Source organism: Cyprinodon tularosa, unplaced genomic scaffold (assembly GCF_016077235.1).
Source record: "Cyprinodon tularosa strain WSP-4 unplaced genomic scaffold, ASM1607723v1 ctg90, whole genome shotgun sequence".
Lineage (NCBI taxonomy): Eukaryota > Metazoa > Chordata > Actinopteri > Cyprinodontiformes > Cyprinodontidae > Cyprinodon > Cyprinodon tularosa.
Window position 1 is genome coordinate 323,527 of NW_024039674.1, and position 20,167 is coordinate 343,693.

Consider the following 20,167-nt stretch of genomic DNA (forward strand, 5'->3'; position numbering starts at 1 on the left):
TTTAGTTTGTTTCCCCTCATGGGACTGCTTGGCTGATACATAGAAATGGTGAACTGATGTGATATGCACTGCATATCTTTTTTTGAAGGAACAGACTGAATTTTAAGCAAATGCATGTACTTAATGCAGTGAAAGACATAAAAGAAACTTTACTTAGAACTGTTTGACACTAAATTTTTATCAAATAAAAGCAAATGGATGCCAGATCCATACTAAAGCTATTAAATTTGCGTCATTTAGACAAAGATTGAGGCTGTAACCCTGATTATTAAGATTATTTATTTTATCTAATGCTACATAGATTCTACTAAGTCATTCACTAAGTCACTACAAATGCATAGTAATTTTTGATTACTATTATTAGTCTTTCCCTCTGCTTAGCTCAGGTGGAAGACATATTTTGCTTTTAAAGCATTAATCTGAAACTGACCATGACCTGTAAACTTCATGTAACCTAGAAAGACAGATTCCGAAGATGCTGCGAATGCAAAGATAAAAAATGCAGAATGCATTTTTTATCTTTGATTGCAACTTAAGCATTGGTCCCTTAAAGCTGAAATCACTACTAGAAAGATCTGCAATGGATTTTGAAGGAGGTCCAACCCTTTCTTTGCAGGTCCAGACCTGCAAGACATAATCCTGGTGTAACTCCCTCACTGTCACCAGCCTCTAGCTAACATTTTCTTTCCCAACGGACTAGCCTTTCAGTCAGGTTCAACAGTGTAGATTTATAGCAAGCTTTTTGGAAACCATGAGTATTTGAACACGTTGATTGCTTCTTATTGCTCTTCCCTTTTGCTCCCCTGGTGTTCAACCTGCTCCGAGCTGAAGACATTTCCTTTGATGTAGCTTTTCAATAAATATGTAAAAAAAATTGGTTGCCCTAAAAATTGTTTTATTTGCTTGAAAAGAGCCTGATGGTGCCTGATATCAGTATATATTGTTGTGCTGTTTGCAGAATTATCCAGTCAACTTTCAATAATACATTATAGATTTTAAATAGAGTAAATTGAATAAAGAAATGTGAATGACTTCATTTTGAAGGTCAAAAGAGATTCACAACTAAAAGTTAAATTATATCAAACCTTTAGGCTCATGTGAGGCAAAGTTTGAGTTACAGCAAACATAGAGGAGATTTGTTTTGTTCCTAGCTCAGCTTTATTAACTTTAATACACAAACAAGATTTTTAAAAGTCTGTTTCCCTATTTTCAAGATAGAAATAGTGAGGAAACAGATAATGCTATGCTACAAAAGAAGAATTTAGCTTTATTGTCATTATTTGAAAAAAAAAAAGAGAAAAACTGATCTGTAGCTCTGGGTCGACAGCAATGATGTAGCTTGATGAGTGGTAAATAATCTTTGGTGCATATATGAAGAAACGAGGTCTCCACAAACATAACAAATAGACTTAATGCTTCAGTTTTCCATCGGCCTTCCCTTGCATCCACAGGTGAGTTGAGACAAAAGTTAAAATAAAAAAATCAGTAAAAGCTCAATGTTGTATCCCCTTTTTTTCCCCAGGAATCATTCGACTAAGTGAGGGATTGCATGATCGGTATCCAGTGGAGGACTACCTCGACCTGTTTGATCAGGCTGCGCACCAAATTCAGGGAGAGCTTTCTGCAAACACCAGCGGATCCCCCAACCACCCAAACATCATCATAGGTACTTCACATAATCAGTTTACTTTCATGCGACCCATTATACCCAAGTAACTGGCATAGTTACTAACTAGAATAAGAATCAGAATAAAGTTGATTGCCAAGAAGGTTTGCACTTACAAAGAATTTGACTTGGTGTTGATGGTGCAAACAAATCAGATATATATACATAATACAGGATCTATAGTTATATACTATTTAGAATATGCAATATACTATATACAATATATAGTATATAGCTATGTACTAAGAACTGTGTCTTAATGCAAAGAACTAAAGTCTTAAATGCATCTTATATTGCATTAAGACTAACTTATTGTCTGTGTGGCTATTTTAAAACTTATAAATCACTGCTCAGTGATATAAAAACAAAAGCAAAGAGACTTAAGATCAAACTGTATTCAGTGGGTCTAATTAAAAATTTATTCAAAATGGGCAAATGGCTTTTTGGCAACATGAAGCCCAGTTCTTACCACACAAACAGTTTGCCATTCACGCAAAATAAAAAATGTTTTTAGTCAACATTTCCTAGACATTATGCCGCTGCTGTGAAGAAAAAGATATGTGAGTTCTTTTTATTTTTTGCTCTAATCGCTAAAAATGGGTGTGTGGGATGCTTTAATACTACTCTTACTTACGGTATGTTTAATTTCAGATCAGGGATGTTTTAACTAAATGATTTAATGCAGAAATGATTTAATACTATGGCCTAAACTCAGTATTCTCTATCTGAAAGGCAATGGTGCTACTAAATGTGACACTGTGTGCAAATGTTCTGTATTTTTTACAACCTTACTGATATGAAAATTATTAGCATTGTAAAAACTAACTAAGAAGTTAAATTTATTAAGTGAAAATGATGGTCCAATAAAGCTTAACCCTCAAACACATAGGGAGGTTATCAGAAGTTAAAGGTAACTGGTAAGATGTCACCTTACCCACACATTAACATCTGTGCAAACATAGAGCATCTCCTCCCTCCATCTTGTCCTAGCATTTAAAAAGAAACAGAAAATCTTTGTCAGGGTGTGTTAGAAGCCAGCTGGAACACAATGCATTGTCCATACATCCATTTTCCATCATGTTTATCCCAAGAGAGGCCGTGATGGGTTATGGTGCCCATCTCCAGCTGTCTACGGGCAAGAGGCGGGGGACACCCTGGACAGGTCGCCAGTAGAATGCATTGTATCAATTTTATACAGAAATGTTGGAGCATTATTGTGCACTTAAAAAAAATATACATATAAAAAAAAACCTGTTGCATTATTGCTTTTTGGAAACAACACTTTTTTTCCAACACTTGCTGTAACCTCAGAACTTTTTTATTCTTACCTATTCCTATGTTTTTGGATACTGGTTTACTTAAAATACTTTACTTAAATAACAGCAAATTTTTCTACTTTATGTCACAGTTTATAACCGAAATGAACAACCTTGCTTTAATTTTCTCCTTTGCAAATGAATATTACCTTTTATTGGATAAGCAGAGGTTTGCTCACTACTGATATCAATGAAGTTTGAATTATCTTCCTTCAGGAGCACATTAAACAATGTGAGAGCCACTTTGGATTGATTAACGAGCTTATTATTAAAGCGGAGCAGACTTGTTGATTTCAGTCATTAGCTAATATTTAGGCACATTTTTATACTTTAATGTCAAGACAATTTGTTAATACTTTCCAAAACTCCAGATTTTTTACCACACAATTTTTTTCTATAAAAACAAAAAAAGACCCATAGTTGAAATTCTAATAACTGAATATTTTGTTCTTTTTATAAATATGCATAAACAAATGCAATCAGCCATTATGCAGCAAGTTTAATTAAGCTTGAAGGATGCTGATAATTAATTTATTCTGTGTTGCAAAGATTTTTTTTATAGTTGACCTTTATAAAGCCTTAGTTTTGTACAACAGGAGGTCTGCAAAATCTTTGTAAGAATAAGAAGGCAACCAGACTTCGTGTCAAACCCCAAATCTTGATCTTTTAAGCCTTACAGTACATTCTGCTTCTCACCATGTACAAGGAACCAACCAAACACTTTAAACTCTTTCAGCCAAGTGCAGGAATCTGCTTATCAGCCTCGATCTACTTATTAGTCTATACAGTAATGGACGTCTTAAGAGTGACATGGCTGCAGAGATCTGAGGGTACAAGATACAATTGATAGCTCGCTGAGCGACGCCTCACACATTGCTAATCAGATCTGCAGGAAGTTTTTATAGCACAAGCATTTCCTGCTCAGATTAAACTCTGCCTTCCTATTTTTTTTCCTTTGTCAGAACAATGCTCTGTTTTACCATGTACTCCCCTCTCTCTGGCTTCAGGTCATGTAGCAGCACTCTGAGTGTGAACGTATCCTGCATCCCCAGACAAGCTGTATCCAGAAACATTGTTGGCATTTATCATGTCCTGCAACTTCACATGTAATCTTATATTTCAGAGGGTGCAGGAAGCAAGGCTGCTCTGCAGGAGCCACTTTTACCTCAGTGAGGGAGGATCCTTTTTTTTTCTGTTTAAGAGAAAGTGACTCAGCTTGTAAGGGAGCCCCTTACATCTTTTTAACAGTAGACATCCTTCTGCCTCAGTTAGCCACTTTACTGGAGTGCTTTATAAAGGAATCATTGTTTTTTTGAGTCTGACCGGCAATAATACTCACAGCAGGACAGAGCAGCCTACACACCTCCTCCTCCATTAGCATATCCTGTTTCCAGCTTCACTTCTCCTATCTCTTCATGTCTTTTCCCATCGCCCAAACACTGTGTCAAAGAAACAACTCAGCTGGGAAGGAAAACTGATTTAACGTTTCAACAATAGCCTTTTCACACTGCAGTGAGTAGAGCTTAGCGTGCTGCGCCGTTTTGTTTCGTTCTTTAAATAAGTAATCCTTGTAGCATGGTGGGAGAGCATGCCAAAAGCCCACTCGGTATTCACTCTATGCTGTGGGAGAGCCCAGCAAGGTGCAGGCCTCCGGCCAGGATCTTTGCCCTCTGATTCTCTTCAGCCGGCGGTCAGGTTGGAGCACCACAGGAATCGCAGTCTGGCTGCTTTATGTTTGTAAAACCCCTTAAACTGACACAAGGACCTTTAAATAGTGTGTGTGTATCATTTCAGACATAATGACATCAGTACTGATCAAGTTTCACATCCACTCAGTAGAAAAAATAAGCCCTAGCTTTCCTTTTACTTTGACGGAGAGAGACACAGAGAGAAAAGCTTTCTCTTTGCAGATAACAGCATAATGAAGGCACAGACGGCCTAATGAATCCTGAATATCATTTCGTATTGCGGTCTGATAAAGCTGCTGGGCGAATTGTTAGAGAAAGGATCTCATTTGACTTGATATGAGCACCACCAGTGTTATTGTGCAGTTTTTCTTCACCACAAATTCACAATAATGATGGCTACCTGTTTGTTTGTTTACTCATACAAATGTATTACCTGAGCCAAGAGAACTTTCAGTGTGCTGACAGCAGCTTTACATCTGAAGACAATATAAAATCGGATTCAACTTTGTTCCAGGATTGTCTTGCACTTCATCCATGGTATCATCGACTCTGATTACATTTTATCTGTCCTTGCAGAAGGAAAGCCCCCCCACAACATGATGCTGCTGCATCCTTGTTTCATAATGGGACTGATGTATGATCAATAAGAACTGTAAAGATCTGGTGGCTGAATCGAGCTACACACAGTGAAAATTGGGGGGTGGTAGAGTGATGCTTCAGAGGTTCACCTGAAACATTTAGTTTAAAGTATATTCACATGATAAAATGGTCTGGTCAAAGTCTAGGCTTAAATCTGTTGCACTGAAAAAATGAATCTTGACACCTTCACTCCATCAAATCTAAAGGAGTTGCTGCTATTCCAGAAAAATGGGCACACATTTTTTTTTCCACTTAATATCAGCATTCCTCTAATCTTATGCGGTATTCACTATAACTAAGATCTGGACCGCTGTTGCTGGAGCACATTCCTGTGGGGTGTGTGGAAGTCAGGGTGTAGATGTGACTTAGTATTTTTGCTGACACTGAGCTCTAACCTGAAGCAGGATAGATAATGAAAAAAAAACACAAAACAGACTTCCTATTCAAAACAGCAGACAAAAGAAAAGCAACTTTGTCATATTTGTTATTCAAATTCTTTTAACGAGTTTTAAAAACTAGATGTACTATAAGAAGCATCTGCATTCAATATGGGCTTCTTTAAACCCTTTTAAACATCTGGGTGATTTAAGTTTATAATAAAAATAGCCAGATGAAGCACAGAGACCTCAAGGGTGGAGCAAGCCACAGCAGCCGTTGAATCATTCCTTAGAGGAATATTTCCAAAAAATGTAAACATGAGCAGTGAATTTCATAACTATAATAAAAGCAGTAGAAAATTGTCTGCACTAGTGTTTTGTTGTGCTGTTAAGTCTGATTGCGTTCATTTATTTTTCAGGAGAGGCCAGTGCTTCCACCATGTGGGATAACAATGCCTGGGTATATTTCTATAACAACACCACAGAGGGAGAGCCGCCATTTCTCATCCAGGACTTCATCCATGCCCTGCAGCCTGAGGCCCGCTTCATCGTTATGCTCAGGGACCCAGTGGAAAGGTTGAAAGAATTTCTATCACACTGCAATCAGTTGTTTCCAAAATGCCTTCAACAATCAGCTCTGAAACATGCCCATATCACAGCTGTTAACACAGACAGGCGCGTCTCCTCCTTTATGAGAGACAGGAGCTCTGCTGTTATGAAAGATGTGCTCAGCTTTTACTGGGGTACGGCTGTCACATAAGTTTCATTGAGATGCGTTTATTCGACCTGTGCAGAGCTCACTCCTGAACGCCTGCCGCTCAATTTAAACTAGGTCTTCTGAACTTACTTGTTTTCTTAATAACATTTTTTTTTCACTCCATAGAACATCATCGAAGGCCCTCTTTATTTGTCTTTGCTGATTGCTTCCTTGGCACCAGTCATGGGAATGAATTACATAACTGATTAGATTGCCAATGCTTATAAACAAGGCAAAGGAGTTTCAGTTCAATTCAATAAGTTGATTTATATAGCGGCAATTTTAAAAACACGTAATCTCAAGGCACTATACAGAGACAATTCAACCAGATCTTACAGTCAAATTTTCTGTCTAAGTAAAACCAGCTGATTGCATTGACTCATTGACTCAGCAAGCATGCTTGTAGGGACAGTGGAGAGGAAAACTCAATTTTAACAGGAAGAAACCTCCAGCAGAACCAGAATCAGTGTGAGCGGCTATCTACTGAGGCCGACTGGGGTTCAAGGAGACAGAAGCAGACTTACAGAAAGTAGCAGAGATACAAAAGGCAACTGTCAACTGGCTCAACAGGCGGCCCCGTCCAGGAAACACACAACCAGCCAGATAAGCTCTGAGCCAGTTCCCAACATCAGAGCATGAAGAGAGCACATCCAGCAAATCACAGTCAGAGAAACAGGACTACACTGAAAAAATAGGCAGAGCTTGAATATCTATAAACAAAGATGTTGATGGCAGCAGCACATGTTATATTTCTCTCCAGGATGGTGTCTTAGATAGAAAACCTTGAACCAATCTGACTGTTGTATTGCCTCTGTAAATTGCTTTGAGATGACTTGTGTTGTGAATAGCGCTATATAAATAACTTGAATTGAATTGCTATGATGAACAAATACAGTTTTAGGTTTGGGCTGGTATTTTTTTTTCTACAATGCAATAACTTGAATTGAAAGACAAGATGTCTGCTGTATTTATAAATATGCCTAGTAAAGTTACCATAACACATTCTGTAATTCTAAAGACCAAAGTAGCAAGTATCTTACTGCCTCTAAAATGATTACTAGAGTTTGACTAATACTAATTTTCTAATAGCAGATGCTGATATTGATTACTTTGACATCAATCCAACCAATCCTTGATATGTGCTGCCAATTCCTTCCTCTATTTGAACGATAAAAGTGGCATAGTGCTATAAAATGTTTCTTTTTTTAAACAGAAAACAAACATTCATTAGTAATTGAACAAAATATTTATAAAGGATAGCAAATGGAGGGAGTTACAATGCATGTGTTTAAGGTCAAACTAAATGCATTGTTACTGAATGCACTAATGTATAGGTAAACACATTTGTGTGTCAGCTGATGAAGATACAAGAAAAATTGAAATACCATCTTGCGGATGATTTGGTTTATATTTAATTATTACTGTCTGTTTTATTTCCTAATGATAAATATGATGATTTTTAAAACAGTGGTATTATTTAAGACATTTCTTAATTAAGTTCTTCCGATCTTGCATTGTTTACAGCATCCTAAGAATGTTAATCAAAAAGTAATAACCCCCCTTATTGCTGCTTTTGTCCTTCAGTGTGTGCACACGCTCTTTTCTCTGCTCCCTGCTTGCTTACACTTTCTGGTCCTTTTATCTTCTTTTTATCTCTTAACCAAAACTACCGAAAGTTGGATTTAGTTATTTGATTTATTTTCTTTTATTTCTTTTTAAATATTTTTATTTTTATCTATTTATTAATTTTTTTCTTCCCCGAAGTGGATATGGAGAAGAACCACCCGATTCAAAGGATGCCTACCTTCAGCACAGACGACTTTGACAAGCTTCTACAGAAAATAGCTGTCATGGAGCTGAAAATCCACCAACTTGAAGTAAACTATGATGTAAACGCCGCGTATGGTAATGAAACAACGCTGCCTGTGATTCCGAATGGGGACCACCAGCCCAGCAACTCAGCAAACAAACAGTTCCCAGAGGGAAAGGAAAATCCCTGGACCACTCTGGGTGCTAGACCAAAGGATCAACGAACCCACCTAGACACAGAAAACTGGCCGAGACCACAGAGAGATATCCCAAGAAAAGTGAAACAAAAACGGGATGTTCTCACAACAAATGATAGGAGTAAACCTGCTGGAAATATTGGAATTCCGTTACAAAACAGATTTGCTCCACTTCAAGATGAGACCCAGAAGGATCACAAAGACAATCAAAAGTATGTCAACAATCTTCACTCTAAGCTACCAGAGAAAAAACAGGCCACAGGGCCAAGGACCCTGATATTATGCAGTGGATCTATACGTGGGATTAAACATTTCTGTAACAAGAAAAACACAGAGGTGTTGATTTATACCCCTTTGAACTATGGCCTGGTGTCTAATGTATCAGACATCCTTCCAGAGATCATGAAAAAACGCCCGACCTTGGAGAAACTCATCATACAAGCTGAAGCCTTGGGCGACGCAGCCCTGAGAAAATCAGAAATACTGAAAGAGGATTACATTCGTCTGCTGAATTTAGTTGATGGTCTTAATGTCAAGGTGTTTCTCAGCGGCCCTCACGTGCCCATTAATTGTGGAGATGAAATGTTTTCCAGAGTTCTGATGTTAAACAAATGGCTGGATGCAACATGCAAACAAACAACTGTAACGTTCATAGACAATTTTAACATCTTTTGGGAGAGGAGACATTTGTTCAACAGAGATGGTTTCTCTTTAAATAGGTCAGGAGCAAAACGGCTGATATCAAACATTTTCTATTCTGTGAACCATGCACCATTAGCTTTGTTCCAAAACAAAGTACAACCAGTGCCTAAACAAACGATAAGCCCAGTGAAGCCCGAACAAGCCAAGATAAAGATGGCCAAAAAGATGACACAGAAAGAGCCTACATCAGAACTACAGGAGGATTCATCCCAGATCTCAGCAGGACAAAAAGAGGACTCCCCTTTAAATTACCAAAAACCTCCATCCCCACAGACACCAGTCCAGACTGCACCCAATTCCCCCTCTCCCCCACAAAGCCCAGATGTTCCTTTTCTGGAATTTTCTCATAACATGAACAAAGTTTTCAAGATTGGCCTACAGTTGACATCCTCTCCACATAGCCATTCCGAAAGCCGCAGCTATGTGAAAAAACCAGCATCTTCTAAAAGCAGCAGAGCCCCAGATCCTCCTCTACATATCACGGAACGTCAGGACCTTCAGATAACTTCTCCGTGATACACACCGGGCCCCGGCAACAAGCTTATCAGACATAACAGTTTCCAGCATCAGCTTGGGCCTTACACTGGAGCTTATGGAATATCTGTGATGATACGTGGCAGAAATAAGAAAAACAAAATGGGAACAAACAGGAACAGACACTTAAGAGTCATAAACTGTCAGATGCAGCCTGCTACAGAGACAACATCAACCACTAATTCATATAAACTGGCTTTATTAAACATTAGATCTCTGTCAGGAAAATCCCTTTTAATTAATGACTTTATTATTGACAATAATGTTGATGTTATGTTTTTAACAGAAACGTGGTTACATGGACTTAATGAAGCACATATTCTGTTGGAGTCGTCTCCTCCAAACTACAATTTTCTTTGCGAGAGGAGACAGCAAAGGAAAGGTGGAGGAGTGGCAACATTGTTTAATGACTCACTGAAGTGTAAAAAGGTGTTTTTGGGAAAATTTGACTCTTTTGAACATTTGGCTCTGCAGGTAAAGAGCCCGCTACGAACTATGTTTCTAAATGTTTACAGGCCTCCTAAGTCCACGTCAAACTTTTTTAATGATTTTAGTGACCTCCTGTCTGTGATATGCGTTGATTATGACTGTTTAATTATTGTGGGAGACTTTAATTTTCACGTTGACAACCCTGAAGACAGAAGTGCAAAAGAACTGTGTGACACACTTAGAAACTTTGGTTTAACTCAACATGTTAAACAACCAACACACAAACAGGGACATATTTTAGACTTGATCATCACTAAAGGTCTGAAGATTTCTAAAGTCAGCGTTACTGATGTTGCCCTATCCGATCACTTTTCTGTTACCTTTGAGGGCATCATTTCCAGTGACTCATTTAGCCAAAGAGACATCATAAGAAAACGCACCTTTAAGGAAAATGCCACAGAAACTTTTATTCAAGCTTACTCTGCTACTTCAACCTTGGGGTGCAACTCAGTAGAAGAGCTAGTAGATAACTTTCAGTCTAAAGTCTCAGACATCATTAGCTGCATTGCTCCAATTAAAGTGAAAGTCTTTTCCGGTAAGAAAAAATCTCCTTGGAGAAGTGCTCCAGCAGTTAGAAGTGAAAAAAGGGAGTGTCGTAAAGCTGAACGCAGGTGGAGAAAGACGAAACTCCAGGTTCACTATGACATCTATAAAGAGAGACTTTACAGATATAGCTTACAACTGAAAAATGCAAGAGAATCTTTCTTCTCTGAAATCATTAACAAGAACATTAATAATACTCGCGCTTTATTTGCCACAGTCGACAAGCTAACAAATCCTCCTGTGTCCGTGGCTCCTGAACTCCACTCCACCCGGGCCTGCAATGAATTTGCTAATTTCTTTACTGAGAAAATCCTAAAGATCAGAGGATCAGTTTATACATCCATATCAAGTTCAGTACCAAAGTTGTCTCCAACTGGAATTGATCTTGGCCAAATGTCCCAATTCAGCCAAATAAACTATAAAAGCTTAGAGGAAATCATTCAGCAGCTAAGTTTCTCCTCCTGCTGCCTTGATGTTCTACCCACAGCTTTCTTTAAGAAAGTTTTACCTGTCATAGCATCTGATTTGACACAGATAATAAACACGTCCCTTCTGTCAGGTGTTTTCCCGCAGTCCCTAAAAACAGCAAATATCAAACCACTGCTGAAAAAGAACAGTTTAGACAAACTACTACTCCAGAACTACAGGCCCATATCAAACCTCCCCTTTATCAGTAAGATTATTGAAAAAGCAGTGTTTCAACAGTTAAACACTTTCTTAGATATGACCAGCCGCTTTGACGTGTTCCAGTCAGGTTTCCGTGCTCACCACAGTACAGAGACCGCCCTTATCAAGGTGTTTAATGACATCCGTATAAATACAGACTGCGAAAGAACCACAGTGCTGGTACTATTGGACCTCAGTGCAGCATTCGATACTGTCGATCACTCCATCCTGTTAGAGCGCCTGGAAAACTGGGTCGGCCTCTCTGGTACAGCTCTCAACTGGTTTAAATCATACCTAAAGGACAGGGACTTTTTTGTGTCAGTAGGCAACTTTACATCAGAGATGACAAAAATCACATGTGGGGTTCCCCAAGGGTCCATTCTGGGTCCCCTCCTATTCAATATCTACATGCTCCCTCTTGCTCAGTTAATAAAAAACAACAACATCAGCTACCATAACTATGCAGACGACACACAGCTTTACATCACCATGTCACCAGGTGACTATGAACCAATTCAAGCACTGAGGAAATGCTTAGAAGAAATCAATGCCTGGATGTGCCATAATTTTCTTCAACTGAATAAAAACAAAACTGAAGTAATAATCTTTGGACCAATAGAGGAGAGATCTAAAGTTAGCACACAGCTTCAGTCGCTTCAGCTAGTAACCACTGATCAGGCCCGAAGTCTAGGTGTAGTGCTGGATTCAGACTTGAACCTCCAAAAGCATTTAAAGACAATTACAAGGTCGGCTTTCTATCACCTGAAGAACATTTCCAGGATTAAAGGACTAATGTCTCAGCATGATCTGGAAAAACTAATCCATGCGTTTATTTTTAGTCGAATTGATTACTGCAACGGTGTTTTCACAGGTCTGCCTAAAAAGTGGATCAAACAGCTGCAGCTGATCCAGAACGCTGCTGCCCGTGTCCTCACTAAGACTAAGAAAGTAGAGCACATCACCCCAGTTCTAAAGTCCTTACACTGGCTCCCTGTATCTCAGAGAATAGACTTTAAAATACTTCTGTTAGTCTATAAATCTCTGAATGGCTTAGCACCTAAATACATCACAGACTTGCTAGCAGTGTATCAACCCTCCAGACCACTCAGGTCTTCTGGCTCCAGCCTGCTCTGCATACCTAGAACCAGAACTAAACATGGAGAAGCAGCATTTAGTTCCTATGCTCCACTTATATGGAACAAACTTCCAGAAAACTGTAAAAGTGCGGAAAGCCTGAGTTCCTTTAAATCAAGACTAAAAACACATTTGTTTAGGATTGCCTTCGACTGTTCCAGTTAAACAATTCAACAAAAACATGTTTTCTTTAATCCAACTGTTTTTAATATTCTTTTTTGTTTCTGCATTTTTTATTTTATTTTATTTGTTTTTTATTTTTTCCTACTTGCTTTGATTCAATGTTTTATCTTCCTGTATTTTAATCATGTAAAGCACTTTGCATTGTCTTTGTACTGAATTGTGCTATACAAATAAATTTGCCTTGCCTTGCCCTTGCCTTGCCTTGCCCCTTATGCTTAAAAAAAAAGCATTCAGTCAAAACATAACAGCCTTTAGCTGAGATCTTCTAAGGGCCTGAAAAAGAAAAAGGTTGATAGTGCCTCTCTTTTTTCTTCCAGGCTTTACTCCGACTACCTTTACTTTGGAATTGCCAATAAGTCTGCAGAGGATTTCCACGAGAAGGTGTCAGAGTCCCTGCAGCTATTCGAAGGTTGCCTTACTGAGTACACTATGCGCTCCTGTGTGTACAACACCACTGTCAACAACGCAATGCCTGTAAGTGGTCCCTCCTTCCTCCTTTTGTTAGGCATCCCTGCCTTAAAGCCAAATTTAGCCACCAGTTAATAAGTTGGTGGGAATGGAGAAACAGAAAAGCCTTGAAATAAAAAAGAGGGAGGGGAAACCACACTTCATTATCACATGTTTAAAACCTTAATGGAAGAACGTACTGCCTCTCTGGGTATAACAAAACCTAGCTCAGAGAAGCTATGAACTTCTTTTAAACTCAATGAGCAGGACCTTAGAGCCTGCCAGTTCAGAGCCCTTGTGTTAGGATCCCTGCCAGCTTTCCCCACGGATCCCTAAAGCAGAGCGGGGTAGAGGAGAAGGAGAAGAAGGAGACTGGTCATTCCTCTTTTGGCTCCCTGCAAAAACTGTCTGGTATTTAGAGGTCCTGCTCTCCAGCTGTCTCCAACTCGCTTTCTGACCCTGTGGAGGCAATGCTCGCTCTCTGCAGCTGTCCTCAAACTCGATCCACTGATATCAGACTTATTAATGCATGTTGAAAAGATCTACAGCTGTTCTTGCAGTAGGGTCAGTTTGACAAAAAGATGAATGTCAGTAAGAGAACTGAAATAGCCTTTAATGTGAGAAGGAAATTGGTCAAATTACTGGATTATAATGCAAGCTGAGATTAAGCTAAACTAAGGTCCATTCATCCATTCTCACATCCTATGACAATATGAGTGGTTCTAATCGTCTTGAAATCAATCCAAAAGATTATTACTAGAACTTTCTTTTGTGTCAGTTTTTGTCAGTGTAGAAGAAGCACTTTGAGATTTCTATAAGTGGTTCTTAAAGGTGCTTATGACCTGTTCAAGTGTTAGGCTGTTGTGTTTGTTTTGGGTCATGAAGCATGGGTAGAGTTAAAGGCACGAAGAAGGGAGAGAATTACTGCAGACATGCACAGATAAATGGGGCGATCTGGATAGGAAAAACTGGAAACTGTGAACTTTAATACAAAGAGAGGGTGTGGAGAAAAATAAAAACTGGAAAAAGTGATGATCAGCAGATGATGTGGAGTAGCTAAGGAAGTTGGTAAGGGAAGAAACTGAATATGGAAGCCTAAGTTACTTCTTAATTACCAAAGAGCATAAAACTAAACTAGAAAACTAATCACAAAGGAGTAAAGTAATAGGGCAAAATCTAGCTAATATTATGATCTAATAATAAAAGTAGGGGTGCAATTAATGATTATTTTGAAAATTGGTTAAACTGTTGATTATTTTTTTGATTAATAATCATAAAGCACAAGGCTGCTAAAAGAAGGCTTTTTTATTAAATTAAACCAGGTGATACTAAAACTCTTCCAATTGAGGAGCTCTGCACAAAGCTTATAGACAGGCAGAAAATGTTTTTTATCTTGTTTTTTACAATTTTGGTATAATTACTGCTCAAGGTGGGTTGCTCTGTCAGCTAAATGCATGTTTTACAGTCTCTATACTCCAGTTAACGATTAATCAATTACTAAATTCGGTGATCATCATTATTTCAATAATTGATTAATCACAATTAATCCAATTATTGTTTCAGCCCTAAATGAAAGCTAATAGTAACTATAGAACAGAAATAAACGTTTAATGATCATTGCAAGCTAAAGAAAGATGGTCACCAAACAGCTAAGAGAGAAACATAAATTACAAAAATTGGATGAACAAAGCTGATAAAAAAAAAAGAAACTAAGATGGAAACACATGTCTGAAGTAAATGGAGTGTTCTTGAATAGCGCTTTATCAAGTCCAGGGACTCAAAAGCGCTTCACACTACATTCAGCCATTCATGCATTCACACAGGCTCTCACATGCTGAGTAGGAGGCGGGCTGCAAACAGAAGCCTTTTATTCCAATAAAAACGTGTCCTAACAATCTGACTAAAACCTCCCAAAACTTTGTTGGAAAATGAGATGAAGTCCATTGGCCTCTGATTTAAGCCTGTTTTGTGCTTTGCGTGACCTGGATGACTGAGACACAGGCAAAATTTGATACCGACCAAACTTAATCAGTGGGCCGGGGCTCTTAATGGGGTCTAAAAAAAAACAGAATATTACCAGAACATCGAAGCTGAGACATGATGGAGAGAGCATCATCATCCTAGGTTATTTTTTATACAAGTTAACCTTGTTTATTTATTCTTTTTTCAATCAGTGTGGAAACATGAACAATCCTGACTGCTAGTGACAAAACTAACAGAAAGATGAAAAGATGAAAATTTACTGAATGCAGATGGACATCTAGACAAAAGCATTGTCTCAAAATCTGATAAACGAGGACTCTGCAAAGCAAAGTGGGTAATAAATTACTATGTTAAGATGCCTACAAGCTTCCACTAAAGAAAGTTATGAAATCAAAAGGTTCCTCATGAGTTTAAAGATGTGTCAGGTTCTTACAGTCGTTTTTTAATTTAACTGAAAGAGGTTTATTCTTTAGTTAACTTGCACTGAATATTTTTATGATCTTTCTGAAATAACATTAAATTATTTATTGGAGTCTTACTTTTACTTCACAAAAGCAGGATATTAAACTACAATGTGCACTTTTGACAGCCAATGTATCTCTTAAGAATCACAACTCTAAAGGTAAAAAAAAAACTACTTGCTCTTTAAAGATTTCAAATAGGTATTAAATTGAACTTGCAAGTTTTTTTAAAAAGTACATATAATAAGTAGGCAGATGATCTACTAAGATTGCTGCGCAATTGTAAAAAGACAAATAAACCACTTTGATTCCGCTCAATAAAGTTATAAGTTCATAATATAGCATTTATAGTTACTTGATATGCGCAGCCTATCTCTAAGTGTTACGAACAAAAGTAAAAAATAAAATGATGAGAACAAATAAAGTTTAAGATATTTATGAAAATAATATCAAACACAATAAAACATAAAAAAGTTGTTTCTCTGCTGATTGACATTATAGCAGATTCTGCTCTTAATATCTGGATTTATCTTCACCAGCTCCTTTCGACAGCACCTTGACATGATGCTTTATTAAAACAGAGGGAGAAAAAGATAATTGCCATCTGTAATGGATGCTGCCACCAGATGTTTTTTCTTTAATAATATTACTCTACTATTGTTTATTCTGACAGGCCTTAAATGCCTAAATGGCCAGCCCAGCCGAGAGCTTTGACTGGGCATCGGTACAAATTTTAATGGTCTAAAACTTTCTCAAGCAGTTGAGGCTATACAGTAGGTTTCTCTATTTGTTCAACTCCACCACAGCACCAGCCTCATCCTTTTGGTGCCTATTAGTTATGTCAGTCAAATTTAAAACATTGCAAACCTTTTAAACCTTTTTGGCCTTTCTTAATATAACTTCATTTGGCAAAGATTGAAAACCAGCCTTGTTTGAAGGTTTAGGGACGTAGTTGTGGACCCAAATGCAGAGTAGAAGGAGGCAGAGAAGATTGCTTGCAAGATTTAATGAAAATCTAAGTCCAGAAATTAAGGACTAGGAAACTCAAGAACCAAAACACTAGCAGACAAGAGGGCAGAATAAACCAAAATAATCTCAAGGATCCAGCAATGAGTAACTGAACAGGAGGTGTACATATGGGAGGCAGAACAAGAGAGGAATGATTGGTTGATAGGGAGCAGGTGTAGACAGAATTAACTGGAAGGAGCTAAGTGGAAAAGAAAGGACACTAGGGGGCAGCAAAACTAAAAATACAAAAATGATGTAACTCTAGAAAACAACATGACTTGACCAAAGCACTTTACACTACATTCATTCACCCATACACTGATGGTGGCGAGCTACATTGTAGCAACAGCTGCCCTGGGGCTCACTGACAGAAGCGGGGCTGCCGTAAACTGGTGTCTTGCCCAAGGACATAACGACAATGAAAGTCGGAGTCGGGGCTTGAACTGTCAATCCTTCAATTTCAGGGCAAACTCCTACATCCAATGCCACTGTCGCCCCGTAAGCTTGAAACACTATGATGGAAACTGCTGAGTTTGTTGCGCCATCAGAACACTTGCAGGCTGTGACTGCCTATAAAGAGAGCAGACTTTCCACAGGTAAAAGTAATCCAGCATTAAGCAGTTCCTTTGGCTTGAGGCACGTTCCTCAGGTGACAGCTGCTGTACAGTTTCTATGATAATGATGGAGCTGCTGCGTGACCCAAATGGAGGGGGAAATTTCTTTTTTTTTCCTGTCGGTCTGCAGAATATATATACTTTATGTATAAAAGCTTCATAAACTTTAGTAAAGATACATCAGCAGCATAATGATTTTGAAGGAATGGCAGATTGGGGTACTTAACCAATACTGCAGTGAATAATCAGTTGAAAATAATGATACGCAAATATTTTATTAAACTTTAGAATAAAACAGTATTTCTAACAAATACTTTTTAAAGATGATAAAAAAAAAAAAAAAAAACTCCTTGGCCATTGCCCCTGTCGGCTGACGTATAGATGACCACAGAATCTCTCTCCTACGTCAATCATTGTACTAATCTCTCCTTTGTGGTTATAGATACGATATAGATAGTCAGTCTGTCAGTTTAAATGTGACTTTCAGAAGTACTAAAAACTACACAAGAACCACGACAGAAGTTTAGTTTCTGATTTCGAAAATCAGAAACTGTTAGAAATAAACATTTGCAATTCTCCATGAATTTGCAGTTTGGTCATTAGAATAGCATCTGCATATCCATGAAGACGCAAATGCAAAAAAAAAAAAAAATGTTTGCACACAGTCTGCTGATTTGCAAATGCAAATCACTTTGCATTTTCTTTCAAGATCCTCTCCATGTCTACAAGCAGGTTTGCATTTGTAAGATCAGGCCTTAAATGCAAAAGCTTTTTGAGATACATCTGTTTATCCCTTTTAATGAAATAGTTGCACGCATGGTGTCATTTTGTTCTTCTTGTTTGTTTTTTCTCCTCAATAGGTGAGATTGCAAGTTGGCCTTTACATTGTGTATGTAACTGACTGGCTGACTGTCTTCAGTAGAGATCAGATCCTGGTCCTGAGACTGGAAGACCACGCCTCGAACAGGAAATACACAATGCACAAAGTGTTTGATTTTCTTAACCTCGGTAAGTAGGTTCAATGATTCATGAAGGTCTAAAGGTCAAAGCAGTGAGCTTAAGGGATGCTGAAAGAAAAGTCAGCATGGATGCCTAAATCTGATTGAGACAAACTATCAAAGATTGGTAGCTGAAATTTAAATGAAACTTAGTTTTATTCAAGGTTTAGTGAAGGATTTTCACAAATTTTTAAAAAAGACCGCCCTCTCCACTTAAAAAAAAAAATTTACATGCAGAATCCTGTACCCGCTCTCGAGAGGGAACGCCCGATTAAACGTGTTCAGCCCATTTCTCCTCATGCACGCTCGGTTTAAGAATAAGATTTGCAATTTTTTCCACTATGTCAGACTCACCACCTGTAAGTGAACAGGGAGACGAGCACATAGGACAGGCTTACCTAAACATCACCTGAATGATTGACGACTAGGAGGACCACTTATTTTGATGATCCACCTGGAAAAAGAACATCCTGTACTATACCTTTAAATAAAGAATCAAGCCACTCTTCTGATTTTTACTTGTCCTTTTTTTTTTCTAAGAAAACATAATCATAATTGGACTATCCTGTGTTGGTTCATAATGTAACTTCTAAATCAGATACAGCATGTGTACGGTAGTTGTTATCTTACAAAATAAGAAAAACCTTTAGCAGTGTTATGCTTCTCAAAGGACGAGGAGTCCTTTTTGCCATTCCTTTATTTCTGGGGCAGCTATAAGTTCAGTAATAATTATTTGTGTTTTTTTACAGGGCCGTTGACAAAGGAAATTGAATCACAAATCACAAGGAGCCCAGCATCAAACACAAGGAGACCAGCAGACAAAAACCTGGGACCCATGCTGCCTGTCACTAAAGAGATTCTGCGGGACTTCTACAAACCATTTAATGAGAAACTGGCCAAAGTGCTGCGGAATGACTCCTTCCTGTGGGAGAATAACTCAAAGCTCTGAACGAACTGTCTTCAAACAAGAAAAAGAGAACAATAAAATTAAAGAACCCAGTTTGGGTTTTTATCTCTTTTAAGTGCCCATGAAAATAAGAATAAAAATATTTTAATGTAAATTATTTTTAACTTATACATGCAGATATGATTTAAAAACAGACAATATGAGCACAAGTAAGTGTGATGTGTTGGTGTGAGTGAGTGTGAGAGATTAAGAGTGATAGAATGTAAGTGATGCTGCGAGAACTCAGCTCTGCGTGTTCTGTCCACATATACACAACTAAAATTAAAATTTTAAATAATGGAAAACAAGGTCTCATGTTTTCTGCTTGTATTGGTTACATTGATGTACACAAAAACCAAACTAAAAGCATGATTGGTATTCCAGTATTCTTTTCCACTAGTAAATATGTGAAGCACATCTTTGGTCAGATGATTAACGAGACAACACTGCCCTCTGCTGCTAGATTATTTCATTAACATAAAAGAACTGCTAAAGAGTCTCCAAATAAACACATCCACTGTTTATTCCTTATTGCGCTTTAAATTATTGGGCTAAATATACTGTACCAGGTCATCAAATTCTAAATCCATGAGGAACTAGTTATACTAATATTTATTTAGTTTTTGGGGCTGTGAAAAAAGCTGGACTACCTGAAGAGATGCTGAAAGAGGTCATACAAGGATTCAAACCAGGATCTTCTTGCCATAAGGTAACAGTGCAACCAGCTGCATCAATCTACTGTTTGCTTATAAAAAGATGTTGAGATTAAATGTACATTTAATTGTTTTGGTTGTCCAAAACTTCAAAGTTAAATATATTATTTCCCAGATGGGGCTTTGCCTAAACTGAGTGCTTTGCATACTGTACAATTACAGATATCTTGAATTACACTAAAAAATTACACTAATTTTTGCCTTTTAATCACTTCTTAGGACTAATACTAACCTGTTTTTTGTAAATGCTTATATTTTCAAAATCAGGAATTGGTAGGATTCTTTTTCTTATATTCA

General features: G+C 37.9%; 1 protein-coding gene across 2 annotated transcripts in view; it reads left to right on the forward strand.

Annotated features, from left to right (window-relative positions):
* Positions 1-19,465, forward strand: part of LOC119776011 (carbohydrate sulfotransferase 15-like) — a 56,269-nt gene extending 36,804 nt beyond the window's left edge. For both annotated transcript variants that reach the window (XM_038274202.1, XM_038274203.1), the window contains exons 4-8: positions 1,523-1,666; positions 6,106-6,262; positions 13,018-13,174; positions 18,074-18,221; positions 18,961-19,465. In XM_038274202.1, coding sequence (XP_038130130.1) covers positions 1,523-1,666; positions 6,106-6,262; positions 13,018-13,174; positions 18,074-18,221; positions 18,961-19,160 — 806 coding nt within the window. In that variant the 3' untranslated portion in view covers positions 19,161-19,465. The remainder of the gene's footprint in view (positions 1-1,522; positions 1,667-6,105; positions 6,263-13,017; positions 13,175-18,073; positions 18,222-18,960) is intronic.
* Positions 19,466-20,167: the final 702 nt, after the last annotated feature.